At 37.0% G+C, this 12,167-nt stretch overlaps 2 protein-coding genes and 2 non-coding genes across 10 annotated transcripts in view; all 4 read right to left on the bottom strand.

The window, feature by feature from the left end:
• Positions 1-1,872: 1,872 nt before the first annotated feature.
• Positions 1,873-7,584, bottom strand: nkx6.1 (NK6 homeobox 1). The gene is made up of 3 exons (XM_017493239.3): positions 4,422-7,584; positions 3,671-3,843; positions 1,873-2,786 (listed from the first exon to the last, which is right to left on the bottom strand). Exons 1-3 carry the CDS (start codon positions 4,957-4,959, stop codon positions 2,541-2,543), a joined length of 957 nt encoding a protein of 318 aa, XP_017348728.1. The 5' UTR covers positions 4,960-7,584; the 3' UTR covers positions 1,873-2,540.
• Positions 7,585-9,403: 1,819 nt separating this feature from the next.
• The window catches only part of rpl17 (ribosomal protein L17), a 214,496-nt gene continuing 211,732 nt past the window's right edge, over positions 9,404-12,167 (bottom strand). For 6 of the 7 annotated variants that reach the window (XM_053687612.1, XM_053687611.1, XM_053687614.1 and 3 more), the window contains exons 4-7: positions 12,020-12,154; positions 10,721-10,819; positions 9,722-9,913; positions 9,404-9,482 (exon numbers count right to left, since the gene is read on the bottom strand). In XM_053687612.1, coding sequence (XP_053543587.1) covers positions 9,435-9,482; positions 9,722-9,913; positions 10,721-10,819; positions 12,020-12,154 — 474 coding nt within the window. In that variant the 3' untranslated portion in view covers positions 9,404-9,434. 7 annotated transcript variants of the gene reach the window in all.
• Positions 9,618-9,681, bottom strand: LOC124629186 (small nucleolar RNA SNORD58). The gene has a single exon (XR_006984096.1). It is a non-coding gene; the product is annotated as a small nucleolar RNA SNORD58 (small nucleolar RNA).
• Positions 10,897-10,966, bottom strand: LOC124629188 (small nucleolar RNA SNORD58). Its single transcript, XR_006984098.1, has one exon. It is a non-coding gene; the product is annotated as a small nucleolar RNA SNORD58 (small nucleolar RNA).

Genomic DNA, 12,167 nt, shown 5'->3' with positions numbered 1-12,167 from the left:
AGGTCTAAATTAAAATATTTGCTGCAAAAAAAATGCATAAAATAAAATATAGTATTTCCTTGTTTACTATAATTCCCGACAAACACCAATGGCAGTAGTGATTATGTGATTATCTGAGGTTAAGCAGCGATGATATCTCCCCATCAGCACACTAACAGCATGTGCTCCAAATGAAACAGTCCCGATTCCAATGTTAATGAGCATGCTAATATAGATATTAGAGTTTGAAGCAATCAAAGATTAATTATCGCAGATAAGAGTTCATTAACTACTCATTCAAAGTCATTTGATACCTTATTGAAATCAGGTCATTGGCCTACACGTGTAGCCAAATAAGGACACTCATTCGAATTTTAACACTTTGGAGAAAATTATTGCATTCACACACCGTCAAATCATGATAACCAATAACTTAATAAACACTATAGAAAGTGGATGTTCAATGCCCATATACTGTAGTGCTCATATCAAAGTAGAGAAAGAAACCAGAGAACACAGGTGTAAAGAAACATTCGGCATTAAACCAAATAAACCACTTCGAATACGCAAAATAACCAGATTCAAAAGCTGTAAACAAGTATCGCGACAAATATCGAGAATACCGCATATCCTTCTGCCAAGCTAAAGTGTGCAATCTGTGAGTGTTGTAATTATATACCTGATTTTGCACTACTGTGTAAAGAAATAGAAATTATGTTTTAAGTCATTTTGAGTCTGATGTAAGAAGTGACAGTTGGCATATATAGAAAATACTGCCCACAGAAATAAAACCTCACATTCAATCCCATAAATATTTAGGTTAAAAATTTAGGATTTGACGTAGGCCTATGTGTTTCCTCAGCGGAAAGTCGGAAACCTATACTAAACTAAAATAAGACACGCTGGTATCTTGGCGTCCAGGTTATTAGTTAAGAAAACTGATATTTATTGAAATCAGTGACCTTATTTCAAATCAAACCCATCACTTACACTGACTATAAAGTAGCTCCGTGAGTTTTTGACGGCTATTAAAAAAAATAATGATGAAAAATAGTGCAAAGAAATAGTTCAGCACTTTAAACATGAGATCATGTGACAGAGTGGAACTCTCTCAGGCTAAAACAACTGAACTTTCTTCTTGATAATTGTAACTAACATTGGTTCCGTTTAACCAAACGTTCTGCATCTCTTTCAGTCGAATATCATAAATTAAATGTTATTCTGTAGCCGAGAACAAAACGGTTGACTGGTTTCCAATTTTCGAAGAATACGCATATGTACTCATGAGGGACTGATGAGACACGCCGCTTATTCCGGCATAAACTTTCAAACATCTCACAACTCTCATTCTGTTACCTGTTATAGTCTAATGCAGCCCTGCATGTTGTTTCAGCACAGATCCCTGTGTGGCCTAATTACAAAAAAAAATTACACATTCTAACTTCTACACGTCCCCTAGGGAGCTTTTTGTTGTTGTTGTTGTTGTTGTTGTTGTTGTTTATTTGTTTATTTGTTTATTTGTTTTGTTTTTCAAAACTAAGATTTCAGATAAATGTCTGGATCTTTTCCTGATGTTTCTGAGAGTTACAATAGTTCAATTCACTCAAAGACTTTGCACAATGATTCCTATAGCGGCCGTATTTTTGATGATAATAATAGTGAATAATATAAACAGCTATTTGCTTATAAAAAATGTTAAATACAGGGCTCATAAATGTATGGTTTTGAATAGGCTATACGATCAGGTGTCGTGACTTTGGCTTATATATTCACAAGTTTAAAGCATTTCCAGAAACTTATATGTAAATGTAAAAAAACAAGCAAACAAAAAAAAAAAAACAAATAATAATTGGGCATGTTATCAAATAAATCAAGGTTCATAATAATAATATTCACTTTTTTTTTTTATTAAATAAAAGTGCAATATCACATGTATATGCAAAGCGCATTTCCCGCATCCAACACCGTTACAAACGTAAAATTTTATAAATTAAGTGTGAAAAGGGAAAAGGGAACATCCTATTATTGTGAGACGAACACTAGGGGATATTTTACAAATATAGTTTCACTGTTAAACCGTGTTGATTATTTACACTTAAAACTTAAGCAAACTTAAATTGCAAAACTGAACGTCAGGTGTTCTTGGCCCTGACGGCAGAAATAAGCCTACATTGGTTTTTAAATAGAAATGCTATTTGGGAAGAACGAAAGAAAGAAAAAGAAAGAAAAACAAGTGTTAAAATGAAAATGAGATGCGCTTATTCCGGTGTGAGGATGCAAACAGAACATAATCGAGATTAGAAAAAAGAGCCTATTGCGTTTACTATACAAAAAGATATTTTACACATAAATATTCACAGTAATATAATTTCTATTCAATACAACTCACGCTGCTGTTTTACATAAAGGTCCGCTTGCAGTGTGTGATGCGCTCAGTTCCTCGGGCAGTGCATGAGATTTTTTTGCATCCACTCACAGACATTTCACAACTGAATGAAAACACGCAGTCATTTTTCTGATTCTGCACTGGAGAGTCAACACAGCTCCTCCTGCGGGGAGATTTACGAGCTGTCGGTGTCCCCTCCGTGCATTATGAGCCCGGGGTTCGGTTTGTGTTTCTTCAGCAGCTGCGTGATTTTCTCGTCGTCCGAGTTTGGATCTAAAGGCTTGTTGTAATCGTCGTCGTCGTCTTCGTTTTCCGACGCGCCTTTCAGCCGCTCTGTCTCCGAGTCTTGTTTCTTCTTGGCCGAAGCCATCTCAGCCGCGTGCCGCTTCCGCCACTTCGTTCTCCGGTTTTGAAACCACACCTTAAATAAATTATACAAATATATATATATATATATATTTTTTTTTAATTTTGCGAACCAAACAGATATGCCTGTATCGGTGCTGTATAATAGATGAAGCCTATACAACATGAAATAATGCATACGAGTTTAATATTGTCGATTACTTGTTATTACTAGATATATAGTTACTGTAATTGCTTATAACACTATAGTTGTTTATTTGAAATTAAATTAATTTCGTTCGTTAAACACCAGTAATTGTGTATGAGGCTTATTTATTTAAACTTATAAATATGTATGCAGATTCTGCCTGCTGGATTAATCTGATATCAATGAAAAATGTAAATAATAATAATAATAATAATAATAATAATAATAATAATAATAAATAAATAAATAAATAAATAAATAAATAAATAAATAAATAAAAAGAAATGAAAAGAATAAATATTTGAAATAATAATAAATAATATTTGAAAATTCCCTTCAATTTTCATTTTTACTTCAGTATTCGTTTCAAATTATTTTACGCAAAAAAATAGCAAATATAAAAATATTATCACACACATAACCAGATAAATTAGTCAAAAACAATGGGGCTTATATTATTATTATTATTATTATTATTATTATTATTATTATTATTATTATTATTTTAGACCTATACCTATGTTAGGCAGAATCCCCAGTGTTGAATTAGCACTTATTGTGTTCATGAAAATAAGAGTTGATTCATCTTTGTAAGGTGTTAATTCATCACTAGTGATCTAGCTGTGTATATTAACCAAAAATACCACTTTTCAACCCAACGATATAAAATGCCCGATATTGTCCTTCCGGTGTTTTTAAACAGTGTGCCATTAGTTTCAGACAATCTTGCTGTGGGAGTTTGTATGTCTTACCTTCACTTGGCTCTCTGTCATGCCCAGGGAGTAGGCCAGACGCGCTCTCTCCGGTCCTGCTAAATACTTGGTCTGTTCAAAAGTCTTTTCCAGAGCGAAAATTTGCTGACCGGAAAACGTAGGTCTTGTGTGTTTCCTCTTCCCGTCCTTATCCAACAGCACTGAGTTCTGATCTAACGAGAAGAAATGGAACTGCAATTTAATTACGGCCACGTTTTCATCGCAAAAACATAAAAAGAACGTTCATAAATGAACCCTTTTAGTATGAAATGAACTCTTAACAGGATTCAGTTTAACACTGGTGCATACAGTATTTAAAGCCAATAGGATTTAAATGAACTGTAAGAGAGAGTTCAACACTGCAGGACTTGATGTGAATTTAACATTGGACTCTTTGCTTCGTAGCATTAAAATGGCCACGTGCATAAAGTATTTCACCCCGACAAGACACTATAAAAAATTATCACATATGAACTAAATAAACAATGGGCTCAGTGGTGTCTAGGCTGAGAGACCCGTGAATTAAACATGTATATACATAGCAAATCCCCAGTGCTCATTTAAATACAGTGTCCAGTTTTTTGTGTTAATTTAACACGAAATTTGTGCATGTGCAATATGCAAATATTTGTAAGGCTTCAATAAATTATAGGCTACAACTATAAATTATACAAGTACAAATTTAAAAATAAAGAGAGAGAGAGAGAGAGAGAGAGAGAGAGAGAGAGAGAGAGAGAGAGTATACACTTACGAGGCGAACACGCAAATCTGGCATCTCTCCAGTGCGGGCTTTGCACCACTCCCGGCCAGAATATAGGGGTCCTGCCGGGCAGCTCGGCCAGCGGTTTGGGGTAGCGGGCCACGGCTACGGCAGCTGCGCTCGGGCTGAAATAAAGCCCTGGAGGAGGAGGTGGACTCAGGCTGCTGAAGCGGGGCAGACCAGACAGCAGACCGGCTGGAGCGGAAGTTGCTCCAGAGGCGACCACCGACGGCCGACTGAGGATGTCGTTTATCCCATGTGGGGTGGCCGAGGCCAAGCACTGCTGGGATGCGAGAGTTGAGAGTCCAGCCGTTGACGTTTTGATCCCCGGGGAAGACACCGGGACCCCGCCCGGGTTGGGAGAGGTCGAGGTCGGGGAGGTAGACGACGCCGGGCCGGTAGACGGTAACGGGTAAGCCGGGTACAGAGGCGTCTTCATTTCGGTCATGCTGTGCAGAGCGGATAAAGGCGAGGTGTTGAGGAGGAAGGCTCCCTGACGAGGTCCGTCCATTTGCCCCACAGCTAACATAACCGAGCAACCACAGCTCAAAACGTCTCAAAATGTGCAATTACGCGGAGAGTTGTAAAAACTGTGATTTGTTCAAAAGAAAGAATAATTGAGGTTATTTACTGTGTGTAAAAGCGCCCACAGGTCAAAAAGAGCAGGTTATTCTGCAACAAAGCGCACGAAATTGTAAAACCGCGCATAAAAAGCATTGCATTAACAAAAAAAAAAAAAAAAAAAAGGCTTAGTGCTGAATTATTATTTTTTTTCGCGTTTAAAATTCCGAATTAATCAAACTGCCGCGTTATAGCCATCTCCTCCCAGGCGAAATCCAGTCGCTGAGTTCAAAAACATTGCAAATGTTCAAGCTTTGGCATTCTCTTTGAATAAAGAGGAAGACAGAAAGAGAGAGAGAGACAGAGAGAGAGAGAGAGCGAGAGAGAGAGAGCGAGCGAGAGAGCGACAGAGCCGCGACAGCTATAGGCTGCTATTCAGTGTTGTTTTGAAATCTTCTATAAATAAAATGGCAGTCTTTCTTGGTAGTTCACATATGAAGACCTGGAAGATAATAAAACATTTTCATCGACCTGCTGTCCTTTTGCTGAAAAAGTCCAAACTTTGAGCGTGTCACTTGGAAAGTAGAAGGGCTCGTACCCCGCTGTGATTGGCTAAATCCGACAGTGACGTAATGACTGTCACAGACGGAAAAAGTGCCGGACTGAATTTAGGAGTCTGTTTTCATTGGCGCTCGCTGTCACCGCTTTAAATTTGCACATTAAAAGAGCTGCCACCCGTTATTAAATACGTATAAACTTTTTTTTTTTTTTAAATGAACAAAATCAGCCAAGTTCATTTGAGATCTATTTTTCTAAATAATAGGACATGACCCAAGCAGGCTGTACAGGTAGAATTATAGACTACATCTTCGTGTTTTAATTTCGAATTAGCTTATTCAGGTTTTTCCCCCCTCACTTGAAACAAAGGACTATTTATTTAGTAGCCTAATTGCCGGTGTTTTTATTATTATTATTATTTTAAACAACACACGACCGTTATGCTCAATCAATCATTTTAGATCAAAATCAGTGCTCAAGAATTACCAATATTTTCGACAGTAAAAAAGTAAAAATAAACGTTTTACACAATTAAGATTTATAATCCTGAGAATCAGCCTCTTCGACTGAGACATGATTTACCCATACTTATTTAAGCTCAAATTCTCCCACAAGGTTAATATTCAATCCAGACTTGTAGTGATGGATATATGGTTTATCGGAAGGCTTGATTGGTTATAGAGAAATGTGCAGGGGGACAAATATTTATATCGAAAGAATAAAGTGACAACTTCCATGTGACACCTCCGTCTTGTAGGCCATGGACCTTATATTGTATAAAGTGGGAAAGTTACAGGCTAAGAGGAGTGAGGAATGATAGTCCGGAAGCACCAGTTGTTCTTTGGAGCATACCAATGTTAAATAAATCAATTAACATTTACAAATGATATTATTATTATATGAATAAATCCAAAAATCCATGCATAATTGGATACCAATATAAAAGCTAAACGCTCTATATTAATATGCAATGTTTATATTATATTAATAATTTTCAGTAGTTATAGCTGATCTGACAATGTCTCAGTAAAAAATAATCAATAATGTTTTAATAAAGCCTATTCTGATTCATCCTTTTGGGCTGTTTACTTGTCTGGGTCCTGCGGTTTATGTTTCGGAATGATCTACATAATTTTAGGATGTGTAACGAATTTGTAGCCCGAACAAATATTTGATCGATAGCCTAACGGTGCCATAAATAATAAAGATATGAGTCCATAGACAGGTTACCATCTTTCATTCGATAGAAAACGAATATTAATCTACAGCACCATGGACAGAGTAGATTCGGGTATTGTGGCAGGACAGGTATTTCATAAAGGCTCCTAATTACCAAAACACAACGTATCTCTATTTCTTATTAAAATATCAAACATACATACAATGCTGTTTAGGCTGGTTCATTTGGAAAAAATATACTAACTGAAATAGCAATAAACAATGATATTTAAAACGTCTTAATTAGGATACATGCTATCCTATAGTATCTGAAACCACCCTAAATGGCTTTAAGATAAATATATATTATATAGGCTATACACACACACACGTGAGAAAATTAATTACTAAAGCCGACGTAGCATAGATGTCGTCACGGCATATCAATATAACCATACATTACCTGATCAGCCGCCATTATTAGACATATAGATATGTGCTGCACATATGATGGAGAAGCTATCGAATTTATAGGCCATGTAGTGCCTTAATATTGGGAATAGGTGAATAATTGGGATTCAGTCCTTATATGGGTTAGACCAGTTAGACTCCTAAAACTTTAACGACGCCTAGGGGTGAATCAGCTTAACTGAACCGCACCAGAAATCGTTCATTCTAAAGCATGTAGTTTATGACGTGTTAAATCGTTTACATTACGATTAGTGAAATTGCGTATGAAGCAAGTTCCATAATACACCCCTTAACACGTTTAACATACAGTCTATTGTGCAAACTCTTAACGATCTTAGTCACACAGTAACTCACATACATGTAAATAATTAAATAAATCAAGTGGTGTTCCAACTGTTTTTTTTTTTTTGCCTTTGCATCTCTCACATTACTCATTTCTGACATACATACATACATACATATATATACACACACATATATATATATATACACACATATATATATATATATATATATATATATATATATATATACACATATATATACATATATATATATATATATCTCCTATACATAAAGAGAAAATGTAGCAAAATCATTTTACAATCAAGCGTAAAATTAAAATTAGATTCATAGTTATTTAGAACGGAAATGGAGAAACAAGCATGGAGAATAGGCTAATGGGGGGTACAGTAGTTTTCACATATTAACACTGACCCACACTAAATAGACACTACATACTGTAATATTAAACACACACGTGCAGCATTACTAATAGAATAAATTCTAATATTCAGCACTACACTGCCCCCTGGTGGAAAGACCATTTGTATGCGATTATACAAAACGATGAAAATAATAGGTCCAAGACCTTGATTATATAATCTGGTGCTTTACTCCAGTAATCAAGCTGCACAACAAATGCTTGAAAGGCAATTATAACTTATCCTCTGTGTAAATAAGATACACATTTGCCCATCAGTGGTACATGCAAGTAATAATAATTTTTAAAAAAAACTTCTGGGGGTGCTGTTATAATAAAGTTACAGGGCCTTGTGTCAGAGCCCAGCACTTTATACCCCTAGAGCAGCACATCCCAAATTGTTTTATTCATCTTCCATCCCAGCAATTTACTGACAATTGCTATTTTAAATTTATTAACCAGCTTGTTTCTGTATTATAGTTACATTAAATAAATGTTGTGGAATATCTGAAAATCAAGTTTGTGACAGTAGCTACATAGAGTTGTTCCCTAACAAACCTGTATTTCTTCCCCTCTCAAGACAAAATGTAACTTGTCACGCTGCAGAGAAAACAAAGCGTAAACTGTCTTGAATTTCTTGCGTGAGAAAAAGTTACAGCTTTATAAGTTACAAACACAGAAGATTCCTTTAATCAATGTTAAATGGTTTCACTGCACATGAAACAAACCATCATCCAATACATTTCCCAAATATAAAGATGTCCAAAAATGAAATTTCCCCATCTCCTCTTAACACAAGCCATAGCAGCCATGTTTGAATTTAAACTGACTGGAGCTACACTGCAAAGAACGGAAAAGAAAGAAAACTAACCTATAGCCTCCCACATCAGGCACCACAACACATATTTAACTCAGTAACACCTTCTGTGGTTTCATAAAACAAGTAGTATATATTAAAATTGATCTGAAGCACATCTGAACCTCTAATGTACAACCCTGCCTTCACCAGAGTCCGATTAACCAGAATGACGCCAGACTGCATGCTGAGAAGGAAAAAGTGATTCAGCGTCAAGATGGAGCTACAATTATTTCGTCACTGTATGTTTGTCCAAGATTATAGATAGCGGTGTCAAAGTCCGTCATCTATTAATTAATGCCATGTCGCCTGGCTGTAATAACTAACGTAGTACATGGTGATTACACATCAAATTATCCTCAACACTTTAGTGCACCTGTAGCTACACCACATGCTTAAAATGTTGATTTGAGCGTAAAATAAGGTCCTCTTCATAACCTGATTTCTCAGATAGCTCATAAAGCAAGGATCTGCATTTTTACAAGGGTTTTATTTGCATGGTTTAGCCTAATTACAAGAGGCGCATTTATACCAGATGTCCATGTCAAAAGAGTATGAAAGCCTGCATAAACTCAATTCTGTCTTGCAAAACACGTCGCTGTGTACAAGACCCTCAATTATTTAAAAATAGATGATCAAAATTCAGCAATAAAACACATCAGACCATTGTAGTTCAAATGTTGGAATTTATTTACATTTACTCCCGAGCCATGAGTTTCTGCTTCTTCAGCTTCTTCTGGGAAACCTGCAAGCAAAGTTAAAACAGAATCAACTCATTGTTACCAAGAAGTGAGCAGCAGGAGTAGAACCAGCACCTTTATGCTGGTTTTTATACTTATGCTAATGACAAAGTAACAGGAGTATACAGCTGGAGTAGCAGGCTGCTCAGGTAAAGATTGTTTTCATCGTTAATCCAAAGGTGTCCTAAGATGTCATCATTGCAGCCTGAAAGAGGAAAGGGGAGAGAAAAGCATACACGTGTACCTTTTTCTTCTGAGAGACTTCCTCCTCTGGTTTGGGAACAATCTGTTCCTTCTCAGTGAGGATCATCTCAATGTGGCAGGGGGAGCTCATGTAGGGGTTGATGCGTCCGTGGGCACGGTAGGTACGCCTGCGCATCTTAGGGGCCTTGTTCACCTGGATATGCTCAATCACCAGAGAGTCCACATCCAAACCCTGGGTGAGGAGAGCCACGAGTCAACTTACTGATACAAAATACTTCAGAAAATGACAGTTTCTTAGGAAAACAGAAATCCTCTGTGAAACTGTGTGCACACTGTCACCCTTTGATTGTGAACCATTTAGCATGAGACACAGCGAGTTTGGTTTAAATCATGATCCAAATGAAGTGAAGAGTGCCTACGATGAAGTACATAGTCAGTGGGATTCATTCTAACAAAGGATTTTGTGCAGTTCACAAGTGAGCAAAATATCAGTTATGAGAAAACATTACTGAATAAATAATCAATCTGAAAAAAATTAAATCCCAAATAACAGATTAGAAGAGAATCTTAGAACACTTATACGTACAGTGTATAATCGATTTGAAAAGAACCCTGGTGTGTACGGTTTTCTCATCCTTTCACATCGTTGTCTCATTCTGACAAACGAATACGTTGTATGCGTACAGCCGTACAGGCACCCCAGAAGACATTTGACTTTTTGGTTCAGCAAATTATATGCAGTGTGAAAGCAAACCAAAAGAAAAAAATTTCACTTGTTCAGAGTAATAGGAATGATAGTACCCTTAGGCAGTCAAAGATTCTGCGAACATTGGGTTTGACCAATCAGTGATCATCACCGTTTCAAGCTCTGCACACATCACTCCTTGGTAAAATTCATGAACCGTAACAGTAGAGATATGTTTAGTTACAAGCAATGTAAAATAAATAGAAGTGAACATATACGTTAACCTCAAAGTTGTAAACTGTTACACCGCTGTTTAAGAAAATATTTAAGTCATGGCTCCGTGTAATCAAGTACCTTCAGTTCAGCATTGCTCTCTGCGTTCTTCAGCATGTGGAGGAGGAACTCTGCGCTTTTCTTAGGCCATCGTCCTTGAGTCCAGTTATGTTGCTTGGCCTAAGAGGAGCGCAAACAACATTTACAGCTCTGCAACCGGAGTATAGATCTAATCACTTTCTAAAAGACAGTGCATGGTTGCTCAGATTAATAAAAGTTGTTTTCATGGAGAATTCCAAAGGTGTCCTAAGATCGTAATCATTGCAACCCGACTACATTCAGCATGAGAACAATAATATTCGTTTAAAAAAAATAATAATAATAAAAAAAAAGACAACCCAACCTTCGGAAATTAATTTCGATTTTTTGTAAGCTTTAAGGACAATATACACCAATCATTTCGTTCTGGAAATGGAACAGATGTTTTGTGGCATAACCACATTGACACACCTTACCTAAATTTTCCAATAACTAGGGGGGATTAATAAATCCAGTGATTACACTGGTTCAAAGCCGTTTTAGCTTACAGAGACACACAGCATCTGTACTGTTCTGTTCACAAGCTTCAGGATCCTGAAGGCTGCGATTTGTTTAGCTCAACTTGCTTCCATGTATACAGAAGTAAGCAAGAACCTGGTGTTTGCTGAGAAGCTACAGGAAATAGTCAGGTCTGCCCTGTCAGTCAAAGGGCCTCCTATTAAACAGGCAGTTCTCAACTGTATTTACCCATCATAGATTTATCTAATAAATATATACTACCCAAGGCAAAAATAGTGGCATTAGTCAGATACTGACTACAGCATTGAGCTCCTTCATTGATAATATCCAAACTTCCAAAAATATTCTGAATGCATACTAGTCCGGAGCTGTGCTGGAACCCCAACTTACATACTCAACTGAGAATCAGAATAAACAGTGGTTACTGTGGAAACTAAATGAAAAGTTGCATGTTATGCAATTTTTTAAGTGTGTTTGTGACCATATGATGCTTAACTTGAAAGAACATCAGAACAAGAAGTTAGCAGGTCACTAATAGTACAGCTAAACGAGGAAATAAGTAATGCATCAGCTTTCCCAACTGTAAGAGTGTTTCTGACAGCAGCACAGCTTATTTCCCCAAACTCCGCCCACATATGAACAGATGCATATACTGACATCACTGTACAGAACAATTACCCTAGGAGAGTCCTTAATACTAATTCTGGCTCTTTTATATACAACAGACAGTTTTACATCTCATGTGTTACAATAAGTTTATGTGCTGTACACAGGTTACAATGACTCTACAGGTGAGGAAAAAGAAAGACACCGTAAGCTTACCTGTGCACAGCGGCCAACACCCCCATTGTAACGGCGGAAGGGAACACACTGGTGCTTGACCACGACGTCCTTCAGGTACTTGGTGGCTTTGCGAATGTGCATGCCTTTGATGGCCTGAGCCGTCTCACGAGTGTTCTAATGGGGGTGA

This window comes from Ictalurus punctatus, chromosome 18, assembly GCF_001660625.3.
Source record: "Ictalurus punctatus breed USDA103 chromosome 18, Coco_2.0, whole genome shotgun sequence".
NCBI lineage: Eukaryota > Metazoa > Chordata > Actinopteri > Siluriformes > Ictaluridae > Ictalurus > Ictalurus punctatus.
This window is presented reverse-complemented; position numbering and strand designations above follow the sequence as displayed.